Source organism: Triticum aestivum, chromosome 1B, assembly GCF_018294505.1.
Source record: "Triticum aestivum cultivar Chinese Spring chromosome 1B, IWGSC CS RefSeq v2.1, whole genome shotgun sequence".
NCBI classification, from domain to species: Eukaryota; Viridiplantae; Streptophyta; class Magnoliopsida; order Poales; family Poaceae; genus Triticum; species Triticum aestivum.
Window position 1 is genome coordinate 636,721,810 of NC_057795.1, and position 14,997 is coordinate 636,736,806.

General features: G+C 40.5%; 1 protein-coding gene across 3 annotated transcripts; it reads left to right on the plus strand.

Annotated features, from left to right (window-relative positions):
- Positions 1-1,904: 1,904 nt before the first annotated feature.
- On the plus strand, positions 1,905-12,071 carry LOC123144224 (putative disease resistance protein RGA4). 3 transcript variants are annotated; one of them, XM_044563308.1, is made up of 4 exons: positions 1,905-2,172; positions 2,451-4,800; positions 4,899-6,644; positions 11,635-12,071. In XM_044563308.1, exon 2 carries the CDS (start codon positions 2,479-2,481, stop codon positions 4,759-4,761), a length of 2,283 nt encoding a protein of 760 aa, XP_044419243.1. In that variant the 5' UTR covers positions 1,905-2,172; positions 2,451-2,478; the 3' UTR covers positions 4,762-4,800; positions 4,899-6,644; positions 11,635-12,071. The 3 variants fall into 3 exon arrangements, with proteins under 3 accessions (XP_044419243.1, XP_044419250.1, XP_044419238.1); XM_044563315.1 differs by having other exon boundaries at positions 4,932-6,644; positions 11,635-12,070; XM_044563303.1 differs by having other exon boundaries at positions 2,451-6,644; positions 11,635-12,070.
- The last annotated feature ends 2,926 nt before the right edge of the window (positions 12,072-14,997 follow it).

Sequence of the window (14,997 nt, forward strand, 5' to 3'; positions counted from 1 at the left end):
CATCGCCGGTGATGGTGGACTTTGCCTCGGCCGGCTGCCGCATCCCGGCGCCACCGTCCTTGACCTTAGTCGCCTGGCTGAGGCTCGCGACGCCGGCCTATGCAGTGCACTCGAACTGTTCGATGGAATGCCAAAGAGAGGCTTGTTAGGCTGAAAAGCAAGCCCCACATCCAACAAACGTTTTCATGTAACGGTGTGAGAAATTGGTGCCACGTCGGACTGACTGGCGGGCCCCGTTTGTCATAAATTCACTTAAACTGAGACCGATCCGCCGATCAGTGTTTTTTGCAAAAAAAAAAAAAATACCGTAGACGTGGTGTTTTCTGCAAAAGAAAATGTATTGTAGTGTTTTTCGCAAACCTAGCCTTCAAAGTGGTGGTTTTGTGCAATTTACTCCTGTTCAATTGGTCCAGTCTAGTTAATTGTGCGATTAAAAGATGCTTTCACACATTTCTATTGATCTTTGTCTGTGTGTGCGCAAAAGCTGGTCCTAATGAGTATTCTGAATCATGTGTGTTTCTTCTGATAACATTTATTTTGACGTCGTTTGTAAGTGATCTGGTTGCTTATTTTGTTTAGAATAATGTGCAGGAGGCTCTATACCTGCACTTGAATTGACAAGAAAGTGGGAACAATTGATGTAGCTGATGCACTAGAGCTTCTCTCGCCAGATTCTGAAAACAAGGAAGTAAGCTATCTAGCACCTCTATGCGTGCTTCCATTTTTCTTAGATGTCTGTGTACTATGAGGTTTTCAGATTTATTAGATTTGTTCGCGCGAAAAAGATTTTTTGATGGGTTTATAGAGTTTTTTTTTATCACGCTTCCTTGTGAATTAGTCATTAGTAATTATGCAATTCTTGCTCTGGAGTTTCTCATGAAAAATTGCTGTATGACAAAGACATGTGTCCTTTTTTCAAGCATATATTCAATTTTGTCCTCTGTTACGCTTTAATGCTCCCTTCAAATCATATTTTAGTAGAAGTAGGGATACTCACGTTTGTGAGCTGTATCTAGTAAGCGTTGTTGCTCACTGGAGACATTTACCTTTAACTTGTTCAGAAACTTTTTGAAACAATGATTTTATCCAGTTTAATACTTGGGGAAATTTTTTGATAGCGATCTCATATTTGTGGATGGGATGAGAATATGAGATGTTTGCCTCAGCTATACTGTTCATATGCCTCCTTTATTGATGGAGAGAACTTACTGCCTGGGGAGATACTCTAGTGAACAATTTATGTGACTGGGGAGGCCACCATGTGAGTGGAGCAATTCCATGACCCCAATCCATCCATCAGCATCCCCTTTTCAAAAGAAGAGCATCCTCTTTTTTCCAAGGAAGAAAGGATCGAATTCCTTCCCCACAGGACAGAGCACGTCTCCTCCCACAGATCTTATTCCCACCGACGACCCATCTGTAAGATAACCACGGTTCCATTAGCAGCTAGTTAAACACGCCAAGAACTACACAATAACTATTAAAATGATTAATAAAAATAATTTCAAAACGGAAAACAAATAAAAGGAAACATAAGTATGATAGAAGCAAAATAAGACAAGAAAATTACGAAAAAGTACCTAAATGCACCTAGAAGCTGGAACTGTCATTGCTAAAATAAAAGAACCTGGTTACTAGTACGATCTAATTAATACTGACGGGAATGTTTTCAGGTCTAGTTAGCAACCTGACAAACCTGGAAGGAGAGAGTACGGTCTAGAAATAATATCTAGATAGAGAGAGAAGGATTGGCACTAAAATTTGGCTTTGATGCCAATAAATTCCTCCAACCGCATGACCCCATCCATCCGTCTCATTTCCTCTTTGCCAAAGAAAGAATCGAATTCCTTCCCCACAGACCACATGCATGTCTCCCTGAATTCTTTTCCAAAGAAGAGCTTAGCCTTAGCTGCTTTCCCGAATCCTATTCCCAACTTCCAAAAGCTTTGCTGCTCCCAGAAATCTCACGCCCACGTATCCCCGCTGCTCTAGCTTCACCGGCGCAACCGCCTGGTTGCACGTCTCGTCGTCGGTGCCGACCAGGTTCTGGGTACTGCTGCTGCTGCTGCTACAGCGCGGGAGCCCCTCGGCTTCCACATGCCGGTCAGGACCACGTCTTCCTCGCTGTTGCTGCGTTGCTGGTCCTGGTTTCTCAGGAGCAAGCTTGTGAAGGTAACTATGGCTGCAATATTTGATTTTGAGTTGTAACTGGTTAAAGAACAGATGTCAAGCACTCAAGCTATATTTACACACGTCTTCCTCACAAGACTTGTAAGTTGTAACTGGTTCAGGGTGTAGATTTCATTTTAGTTTTTTTTCACCCCTGTAGATTCATAAATTTCAAAAAATTGATGGAACATTTCACAAATAGGTTCAGCAAAGTTCAGATTTAGACAACACAAATTACAAGTCTTGCTGACAACTTTGTCTCCCCCCCTTAAATTCTGCAGTGCACTTGTGTTGTCCGTAAGTGTTACAATGGCGGGGCTGGTGGTCACCATGGCGATCCGCCCGCTGGTGTCCATGCTGAGGGACAAGGCGTCCAGCTACATCCTCGATGAGTACAATGTGATGGAGGGAATGGAGAAGCAACATAGGATTCTGAAACGCAGGCTTCCTATCATCCTGGACGTCATCACCGACGCCGAGGAGCAGGCCGCAGCACACAGAGAAGGAGCTAAAGCTTGGCTCCAGGAGCTCAAGACAGTGGCCTATGAGGCAAATGAAGTCTTTGACGAGTTCAGGTATGAAGCGCTCCGCCGTGAAGCAAAGAAGAATGGACACTACAAAAAGCTTGGCTTTGATGTTATAAAACTCTTCCCTACCCACAACCGTGTCGTGTTCCGTCACAGAATGGGTAGCAAGCTTTGCAGGATTCTAAAAGATATCAATGTCCTCATAGCAGAGATGCATGACTTTGGGTTGAGGCAGACATTATTGGTGTCCAATCAGTTGAGGCAGACACTGGTGTCCAAGGAGTGGAGGCAGACAGATTATGTCATCATCGACACACAAGAAATTGCCAGCAGATCCAGACACGAAGATAAGAATAATATCATCGACATACTACTTGCTGAAGCTAGCAATGCAGATCTCGCAGTAGTTCCCGTTGTTGGAATGGGGGGCCTTGGCAAGACCACATTAGCGCAACTCATATACAATGGACCTAAAATTCAGAAGCATTTTCCGTTGCAGCGCTGGGTCTGCGTCTCTGATACCTTCGATGTGAATTTGGTGGCTAAGAGTATAGTTGAAGCACCCCCCAAGAAAAATGATGATACGGACAAACCAGCACTGGATAGACTTCAAAAATTGGTCAGCGGGCAGAGGTATCTCCTTGTATTGGATGATGTCTGGAACAGAGAGGTCCATAAGTGGGAAAGGCTGAAGGTCTGTCTTAAGCATGGTGGCATGGGTAGTGCAGTGTTGACAACAACCCGTGATAAACAAGTTGCTGAGATTATGGGTGCAGATAGAACCTACAATCTCAATGTTTTGAAGGATAACTTCATCAAGGAAATTATTGATACTAGAGCATTCAGTTTAGAGATTGAAAAGCTTCCTGAGCTACTCGAGATGGTTGGTGAGATTGTGAAGAGATGTCGTGCCTCTCCTTTAGCTGCAACTGCTACTGCACTGGGATCTGTACTTCGTACCAAGACTAGCGTGGCAGAATGGAAGGCTATATCATCTAGAAGCAGTATTTGCACTGAGGAAACAGGAATTTTGCCAATACTCAAGCTTAGCTACAATGATCTGCCAGCACACATGAAGCAGTGCTTTGCTTTCTGTGCCATATTTCCCAAGGATTACAAGATTAATGCGGAGAAGCTTATCCAACTATGGATCGCCAATGGCTTTATCCCAGAACAGGAGGAAGATAGTCTTGAAACCATTGGAAAACATATTTTCAATGAGCTAGCAGCAAGGTCATTCTTTCTAGACATAGAAGAATTTAAGGGCGACGGGGAGTATTGTTTCAGAACTACATGCAAAATCCATGATCTTATGCATGATATTGCGATGTCTGTTATGGGAAAGGAATGTGTCGTTGCAATTAAGGAACCAAGTCAAATCGAGTGGCTTTCGGATACTGCTCGACACTTGTCCTTGTCATGTGAAAAAACAGAAGGTATTTTGAATGATTCTTTGGAGAAAAAATCCCCTGCGATTCAAACACTGATATGCGATAGTCCTATTCGAAGCTCATTGAAGCATTTATCAAAATACAGCTCTTTGCATGCGTTGAAGCTCCGTATGTGGACAAAATCATTTGCACTGAGATCGAAGTATCTACACCACCTGAGGTATCTTGATCTCTCGTGCAGTGATATCAGATCACTTCCTGAAGATATAAGTATTCTATATAACCTGCAAACGCTGGACCTTTCCAACTGCTCTTATCTTGATCGACTTCCGAGGCAAATGAAGTATATGAGTTCCCTCCGCCACCTATATACTCATGGATGTCCGAAGCTGAAGTGCATGCCCCCAGAATTAGGAAAACCCAATAAGCTGCAAACGCTTACATGTTTCGTAGCAGCAGCAGTTATTGGACCAAATTGCAGTGATGTTGCAGAGCTGCAGCATTTAAACCTTGGTGTCCAGTTAGAGCTACGTCGGATAGACAATGTTACAGAAGCAAAAGCAAAAGTGGCAAACCTTGGAAAGAAGAAGGATCTCAGAGAACTGACATTAAGACGGACTTTTCTGTTTGTGACAACAAGGTGCTCGACAATTTTGAACCACATGATGGGCTAGAGATTTTGAAGATATATTCCTATGGAGGAGAGTGCATGGGTATGTTGCAAAACATGGTTGAGATCCATCTATTTCATTGCAAAAGATTGCAAGTTTTGTTCTGATGCAGTTCAATCTTCACTTGTCCAAAACTGAAGGTGCTTACGCTAGAACATTTGTTGGGTTTTGAGAGATGGTGGGAAAAAGATGAGAAGCAAGAAGAACAGACAATATTTCCTGTGCTTGAGAAGTTGTTTATTAGTAATTGTGGAAAGTTGATAGCATTACCTGAAGCACCATTGCTGTGAGGACCTTGTGGTGAAGGTGGTTATACATTGGTACTCTCAGCATTTCCTGCCCTAAAGGTACTCAAAATGAAAACCTTGGAGAGATTTTAGAGATGGGATGCAGTCAAAGAGACTCAAGGAGAACATATATTGTTTCCTCGGCTTGAGAAACTATCGGTTAAAGACTGCCCCCAGCTGATAGATTTACCTGAAGCACCATTGCTTCAAGAACCATGTAGTGAAGGTGGTTATAGATTGGTACGTTCAGCCTTTCCTGCCTTAAAGGTGCTGGAAATGATATGCTTGGGGAGCTTCCAGAGATGGGATGCAGTCGAAGGTACATTGTTTCCTCAGCTTGAGAAATTGTCAGTCCATAAATGCCCAAAACTGGTAGCATTGCCCGAAGCACCAAAACTCAGTGCACTATACATTGAAGATGCCAAGCAAGAGATCTTCCACTGTGTAGACAGGTATTTATCTTCATTGACCAATTTGACACTATGGCTAGAACACACAGAAACAACATCATAGGTTGAATGCACTTCAATTGTGCCGGTGGAGAGCAAGGAGAAATGGAACCAGAAATCCCCTCTTTCACTTATGAGGCTAAGATGTTGCAACTCATTCTTTGGAGATGGTGCACTAGAGCCATGGGACTATTTTGTACATCTTGGAGAGCTGGTAATTTACAGATGTGGTGTGCTCGTCCACTGGCCAGATAAAGCATTCCCGGCTTGGTATCCTTGAGGCGATTGGAGATTAGAAACTGCAAAAATCTGACTGGATATGCAGAATCTCTTGAGCCATCAACATCCGAAAGGAGTCAATACCTGCCAGGTCTGGAGTCCCTTAATTTATATGATTGTGCAAATTTGGTAGAGATGTTCAACGTCCCAACATCTCTCAAGAAAATGTTTATTACTAGCTTCATGAAGCTTGAGTCCATATACGGCAAGCAGCAGGTCATGTCAGACTTACTCCAAGGATCTTCTTGCAGTGAGGCAATCATACCTGCAGCTGTATAAGAGTTTCCATCCTCACCCATGAATCACTTTTGTCCATGCCTAGATCATCTTCATTTATATATATGTGGAAGCTTACCAACGGTTTTGAACCTTCCTCCGTCCTTAAAATACATTCGTATTGCTAGATGTAGTAGTATTCGAGTCCTATCATGCCAGCTGGGTGGGCTTCAGAAACCAGAAGTCACTACCTCTATAAGCAGAAGCCCTACCATGCCAGAGCCACCACCAGCTGCTGCAGCTACACGAGAGCATTTACTTCCTCCCCATATCAATACTCTAGGAATAAAGGACTGTGATGGCATGTTGGGGACTCTCCTTCTGCCTGCACCACTCAAAAGACTGGCAATTATTGGCAACCGTGGGTTGACATTGTTGGAGTGTCTGTTGGTAGAGCACCCCCCATCGCTGGAATTCGTTCATCTTAAAAGATGCAGTACCTTGGCATCCCTACCGAATGAACCACAAATATACAGATCTCTCCAAGGGCTTGAAATTAAAGGTTGTCCTGCTATAAAGAAGCTCCCTAGATGCCTGCAGCAGCAACTGGGCAGCCTCAGGCTCAAATAGAGAGGACTAGATGACCGTCATGAAGGTATGCTTGCAGCACGTCCTTCTATCACTAGTGCAGAACCGGCCTTTAGTGCCTGTTCGTGACGGCCTTTAGTGTCGGTTCGACAACCGGCACTAAAGAGTGGGGACTAAAGCCCCCCCCTTTAGTACCGGTTCGTCACGAACAGGCGCTAAAGTGCAAACACGTGGCACGAGCCAGACCCTGGTGCGCGTAGGGCTTTAGTACTGGTTGGTAACACCAACCGGTACTAAATGTTTGGGTGTCTTTTTAGTTTTTCCTTTAGTTTTGTGTTTTCAATTTAATTTAGTGATTGTTTTACATTATAATGAGTTGTTAAATCATTAGGTGAAAGTATCGCGGATTAGTTTCGACCGAAGGATATAGCTAGCTATAAGTGATCAAGTATATGTCATATCGATATTATACTTGATCACGTAATTAGGTGATCAATTATAATATATATATGGATATGGCATATATATACTTGATCACTTAGGTAGGATCCATCCAGCTGAAACTAATCTGTGGTTTCTTTCATTAAATGATATAATAACCCATCATCATCATCATATTAATATAAAAACTCTTGCATCGATCATATCATCAACATGAGTATATGTATACTCTAGCTAGCTAGCTAAAAATCATTGTAGTCGTCATTATCACTATTTTATCATCATAGTCATTACCGCTATCTAATCACCACCAACAGTAGCTTAAAGAAGAAACATTCACTTGTACCAGAAGAAAAAATATCATCGAGTTCAACATTATTGTTATGATATTATAAGCGTTCATATATATATATATATATATATATATATATATATATATATATATATATATATATATATATATAACACCACAAAAGTAAATCACTATTTGAGATTAAGTTCAGAACGAAGAACACGGACATGAAAGGACAAGTACTAAGAGCAGCATGAACTAGCTAAATCACTCCTGCTAGCTACTCTCTCTGGTAAAATAGCATAGAACATGTATAGCTCTCCTGATTCATCATACTGGAGCATGCAGATGAACCTGTCTCCTAATCATGGGCTGCGCTTCTCATTGCTGCCCCCTAATACTTCTCTGCGATCGTTAGCAATTTTCCTCCAATCTTTTACTATTAAGCATTCATCGCTTCTAGAAATCCTGAATGCATTCATGTGCAATGCAGGATATCTTGGTCGTAAGCTAACAATTGACATGCGACCTTTAGTCTCGATCCCCTGAGGCACAACTGTCATCGGAAGTCCCTGTTGAAGAACATCGTATAGTACTTAATTAATATACTTAGCAATGAAAGTTTAGCAAAAAAATATGTATGCAAAAGATGCACTGAGGAGAAATAGTAAAAATCTTACCATCATTCCTAAATAGATATGACCGTAGTTCAATACCATCACTATTGGTCGCACGTTTTGAGTACTAACATTTCTAAGTGTAGGAAGAAAATTTGTCTTGACAGTATGAAGATCCTCAAGCCATGAAACATAATGACTTATCTCCTCGCAATTTAGTTCAGCTCCGGGACAATAGTAGGTCATGTCCACCAAGCGTCGGACATGTTTGCTTGAATGGAAATAAGCTGTCAATAGAAATTAGTTGTCAATTATTTTTGAATAAGCAATATCAAAGACAAAAATATAGTTGAGAAGAATTCATATAATGGTAGAACTGGAGGTGTCTGCATATCGACCCATATGTCTCTATTATCTTCAATATCTTCTTCCGGACAAATATCAAAGGTGATAACCATACAAGGCTCAAATGCATAAGCCTTGCATAGTGCTTGCCAAGTTTTGCATTCAAAATAGGTGTACGTGTGTGCATTGTATACTTTGACGTTGAAAGTATAATCATGCTCAGTTTTCAGGTAAACTCTCTTTACCTCCATAGTTTCCATATCCTTGAAACCTATCTTATCCAAGACAAAAATTCTTGCATGGCAGGGGATGCGCTAGTAGAATAGTGAAAATTAAAAATTATAAGTCAGGCAAATGAAGCATATATAAGTCATGCTTAATTACGAAAATAGACTTGTCGTTATGACTTACTGTATCGAATTTGAAGGTCTCATTCAGCTTGATGCTGAATCACCTATCATCAACAAGGAAATTTCTGTCGCACTGGCCGCTTTGGTCTTCACAGTATTCGCACATAATGAAATTTTTTCCGTCGTCAGACGACATTTCCTATGTTCATATTAGGCAAAACATTAAACACTTACTAAAAATAAACTAGTTCTATTATAATTCAACTAGTTCAACTAAACATTTACTAAAAATAAACTAGTTATATTAATTCAATTAGCTCAATTAAACATTTACTAAAAATAAACTAGTTCTATTAATTCAACTAGTTCAACTAAGCATTTACTAAAAATAAATTAGTTCTATTTTAATTCAACTAGTTCAACTAAACATTTACTAAAAATAAACTAGTTATATTAATTCAATTAGTTCAACTAAGCATTTACTAAAAATAAACGAGTTCTATTATAATTCAACTAGTTCAACTAAACATTTACTAAAAATAAACTAGTTATATTAATTCAATTAGTTTAACTAAGCATTTACTAAAAATAAACTAGTTCTATTATAATTCAACTAGTTCAACTAAACATTTACTAAAAATAAAGTAGTTATATTAATTCAATTAGTTTAACTAAGCATTTACTAAAAATAAACTAGTTCTATTATAATCCAACTAGTTCAACTAAACATTTACTAAAAATAAACTAGTTATATTAATTCAATTAGTTCAACTAAGCATTTACTAAAAATAAACTAATTCTATTATAATTCAACTAGTTCAACTAAACATTTACTAAAAATAAACTAGTTATATTAATTCAATTAGTTCAACTAAGCATTTACTAAAAATAAACTAGTTCTAATATAATTCAACTAGTTCAACTAAACATTTAGTAAAAATAAACTAGTTATATTAATTCAGTTAGTTCAACTAAGCATTTACTAAAAATAAACTAGTTCTATTATAATTCAACTAGTTCAATGAAACATTTACTAAAAATAAACCAGTTATATTAATTCAATTAGTTCAACTAAGCATTTACTAAAAATAAATTAGTTCTATTAATTCAATTAGTTCAACTAAGCATTACTAAAGATAAACTAGTTCTATTAATTCAACTAATTCAACTAAACATTTACTAAAAATAAACTAGTTATATTAATTAATTCATCTAAACAATAAAAAACGGAAAATAAGTAAAAAAATGTGTGTGTGTGTGTATGCCTGTGTGTGTAGTGTGTGTGTGTGTATGTGTGGATCCGTGTGTGTGTGTGTGTATGTGTGTATGCGTGTGTGCGTGTATATGTGTGTGTGTAGTGTGTGTGTGTATATATGTGTGTGTAGTGTGTGTGTGTGTGTGTATGTGTGTATGCGTGTGTGTATGGAGCGGGCGCGTACGGGCGGCTGGGGCGGCGAGGGCGGCGGGGACGCCGACGACGTGCGGCGGGGGCGACGGCATGGTGGCGTGGCGGCGTCGGCGTCGGCTAGATCGATGTCTCGCGCGAGAAGTGAAACGAAGTGGCGACGATAACTGATTTTTCATAAGTGTAGTATATATAGAAGGGGACTTTAGTACCGGTTGGAGGCTCCAACCGATACTAAAGGCCAATTTTGGCCAGACCAAGCGGCGGGAAACGAGGGCCTTTAATACCGGTTGGTGGCTCCAACCGGTACTAAAGGGTAACACATTAGTACCAGTTGGAGCCACCAACCAGTACAACTGGTCGTGCGCTGCCACCCGCAGTGCTCTACTTTTAGTCCCACCTCGCCGAGCGAAGGGCAGCCGTATTGGTTTATAAACCCAGTCGCGGCTGCCATTTTGAACTCCTCTATATAGTAGGCTTCTGGGCCTAAGTAGGGCGCGCTGCCCTGTGAGCCTGCTGGCCCTTCAGGGCATGTATTTGCACACCCTAGGTCTGTCAGGCCCACCGGGCAGCGCCCCAATTTTTTTTATATAATTTTTTTCCTGCATTATTTATTTTCTTCTATTTAGTTTTGAGTAATTTTTTATATAGTTTTTTTCTTTTCTGCTTTTTTTCTTCTATTTATTTCCGAGTAGTTTATTTTGCTGTATTTAGTTTCTTTGTAAATATTTTTGCTTTATATAGTTTTTTTCCTTTCTGCATTATTTAATTTCTGCTATTTATTTTAGAGCTCTGATGTAAACAAATCGGTGACTGAATAACAGCAAATGATGTCAGAACATGTTGGAAATTAATGAAGACCAAATGCTTGTGATAGTTTGAAAAATAACATATTTAAATTGTGCATCTGAACGCAAAAAAAATACATTGATCAGTACCGCCTTTCAGCCAAAACGCGCTACTGCTACAGAGAAGTACATATAAAAAATACATTGATCATCAATGATCTTTTTGTATAGAATCTAAATCATCAATGGGAATCTACCACCGATTTAAGAACCGGTGAAGACTCCTATTGCAGCCACAGATCCTACACATAGAGTTCAATGAAGACCAAATGCTTGTGATAGTTTGAGAAGTAACATATTTATGTGGTCAAATTCTTGTTAGGGGAGCGAGGTGGGACTAAAAATAGCGCCTGCCACAACCTCTTTAGTACCGGTTCGTGCCACGAACCGGTACTAAAGATGCTGGTGCCCGGCAAGCACCTTTAGTACCGGTTCGTGGCACGAACCGGTACTAAAGATTCGCAATGAACTGATACTAAAGGTCTCCTCCCGCCTAGTCATTTGAACCGGCACTAATGGACGCATTAGTGCCGATTCATATGCAAACCGGTACTAATGTTTCTCATATTTGACCCTTTTTCTACTGGTGTATCTTTGCCATATTTAATAAACAGATGCAGTCATCCATTCCATTGAATCTACCACGCCAGCATGTTTGTACAAGTTTGTTCTCAATTATTTTACTTCCGTACGGTATAGATTTTTATGTTACATTAGTTTTGTACGTGTTTGTTCTGACGCCATTTGCGATATGTGCAGTGATGGCACTTAAACCAAAGACATGGAAGGAGATACCAAGACTAGTCCGTGAGGGGAGGCATGCCGCTCGAGAAGCCAAGGAGCGCCAGCAATCCATCATGCAGGAGTAAACAGGTCGGAAACCACGTAGAAAGGGCATGGATTTTGTTTGCTCTGGATAATGTACAAGATTATGTCGTGATTGTAATCAATCGGCTTTGTTGAGCTTTGGCCTCTACCTTGTAGAGATATTTGTAATGCGAATCAAAAGAATTTCTCCGGTTCAGCAGAAGTTAGGATAATATACTCACTTGTGTGTCTGAGCTATCGATGTATCAATTTGTTTTTGCTTTGCTTCGTTAACTGAGAAGACACCAGCTTGTTCAATAAACTTTTTCAACTGTGGCTTTATCTGTGGATTTTCTTGGATGATAGTCCTGATCCCTTATTGTTGCTCTGCTCTGCTCTGCTAGGGGAATGGCCCGTGATTGCTTCTACAACTGAAATGTGCCGCAGTCGCTCTCGGTCTGCGGTGTAGGGCAACTACTGCTTGGCGTCGAGCCAAGCATCTCTGAACCAACATCCTAGGCAAAGACCATCACATCTTGTTCTGGTTTGCTCCTGCCCAGCCAAGGGAGGAAAACAGGGAAGAAACAACGTAGAAAGGGCATGGTAGTTTCTTTTATTTTGCTTCAGAAAATGTACCAATTTATGTCATGATTGTTATCTGCTCCGTTAAACTTTGACCTTTATCTTGTTCAAGATTCAATACTTGCCAGGTTTATTAGAAGCTGGGGTACTTGTAATGTGAGCTATATATATCTAGTTTCAGCCTCGTTACTTCAGTTGAGAAGACAATGGCTTTTAACTTGTCCAGATGGTGCTACACTAGTATTTAAACTGTGATTTGTTTATTTGCTCAGGTGCCTTTTTTCCGGATCAAGTACGAGCTGGGAAAAGCTCAGGTGGTGTGTGAACTTTCTGGCCCTGCTTGCTTGACGGGAAGCTTTACAGACATATAGTGAGGTGCGGGAGCAGCAGTTTCATCGTATGTAAGATGGTTAAGCAGCAGCAGCAGATGTCAGTGAGGCCGGCTGTATGTGCAGTTGAGAAACTTATCGAGATCGATAGTTGAATTGCTCTGCCTTGCTGCAAAACTGTATGTTTTCCTGTGGAGGAATGAATTTCAGTTTCTGAATTTGTGAGCTACTCCTATGTACTATCTAGTTTCAGCATCTTTTATTTAGCTTAGAAGACATTTAGTGTTGACCATTTTAACGTGTTCAGAACTCGTACGTACAGATCAGGTAGTACAAGTTGGTTATTGGGGAGATAAGATGTTTCAATAAATAATATATATAAATTAATACTACATGCTGTATTTGATCATTGTATATTGGCTGAATATATTTATGAATAATCTGAGAAGCAGAATATAATGAACAAAATTTCCCATGCATGTTGTGGTGGCCTCTTGATAAGGTGACATTGTGGTGAGATAAGATGTGTACATGTTGAGATCAATAGAGTTGTGTGGACCGACTAACAACGAAAAACTGCTTTCCATGCATGTCGAGGTGGTCCTTTCATGATGTGGCATGTGTGGCGAGGTGACATCTCAGCATGTTAAAATAAATAAGGGTAGTTTTCATATGAATGCAAACAAGAGAGAACAGTTAGCTGTTGGTATTGGAACTTGGAAATGACTTCATGCGATACTAATGGATAACGGTTACTTGTGTGACAATGACAAGGACCTGCTGACGTAGTGGAGAGTATAGCTATGTTGTAAGCTTTCCTCTAGATGATCGAAGTCCGAATCATGTTTCTGATATTTAACTTTCTTATTATGCCCATGAGGTTTATACATTGAGATATTGGAGGAACTACCACACATTTGCAAAGCAGCTATGGCTACTAAGATCATGCTTTTGTTTCTTCTCCTGCTGCTCTCCTTGTCAGAGTCCACCACCCCTTACAAAGTGTTAGATTTCAACATGGCGACCCAGAGCATCCAGCAGGCACTGGCTCCTCGCCTTCCAGCGGTTCCTCGGGCGAAGAGGATACTCGTCTAGGCGGAAGTAGATGTGCTGAAGCAGTCTCTCGTCTCCTTGATGACTGCACTCACGGACGGCCTCAACGTTCGCCGCATCCCAGACACGAAGGCCGAAGCTGTTGCTACCGTGCGCTTCCACGACGTGGGCGAGCAGGTCCACTATTGGCCCAGTCCCTCTCGCTGACGAACTATCCACCTGCAGTGTAAAGCTAACCTTAACTATCTAACCGATCTTTCGGTGGATGTGTAGTACTAGCACTAGTACTTCCGGCTGGAGCAACCTAGCAATTAATCTGTGCTTCAATCTTTTGGACCAAGCAAGGCAAGCAAACCTGATTGTTTGATGGCCACAGGGGCGTATCGCTCTAGTTCTTTTATTGCTTTCAACCCCCCCCCCCCCCCCTCCCACGCGGCTGTGTTGCTTTGTTGCTTTATATTAAAAAAAATCTGTACCAAACCGAATAGTTTAGTAGGATGAACACAATCGATCTAGAACGTTGTTCATGTACAAAATCCGCACATGTTCTGTTGAAGGAACACAATTCATGTGGATTTTGTACATCAACAGTCATTTACTATCAATAATTTCCCATTTTGTGCCTCAACTTTCTCTAATATTTCATTCCTAATCTCTCAAGGGAGCTGAAAACTTGACTAAAATTCTCGCAGAAAAAGAAGAGAACTCAGTTAAAGTCAATATGGATTTTTCACATCTTTCATGATGCAATGAATCTGGAAAGCTGTCTGTTGTTTACTTGGTAGTCAATTGATGTTAACTATGAATGGGGGGGCCTTTGTTTGTGCAACTGCTTCTGATTCGCAGGTTCTAGCCCTTCCAGCAGTGGAATCATAAACAAAGAGCAAGCTTCCGAACACGGTTCCTCCAGAATCGATTCTGCAAATGAATTGCGAGTGAGCCCAAAGTCAGAAGCATCAAAATCGCTAATTCCGGAGCTTAGGCAGCCTATTTTCGAATCTGCCCAAAAGCAAAATGCACTACAGGAAGTTTGGTCACTTTGGATAATTCAAGATTAGCCTGCTTGAAAATGCGTTTGTCGTTCCACAACTCTCTCATTTAGTAACTTTCACCATACATGCAAGTAGAATGGTCACATGCTAAAAATGCCTTGACAAACAATTACTGAATGATAAATCACATTCTCACAGTATATGAGTTTCATAAAGAGCTAACAAAGATGAGAGATATGTAAGTCTCGTAGATACAGTGGCGGAGCTTCAAAGAAAAAGTTGGGCGGGCCAAGTTAAAGAAGAGCACAATGTTTTTAGGCATATATGTCAACAAACAAGTTAATGGCCAGATAATCATA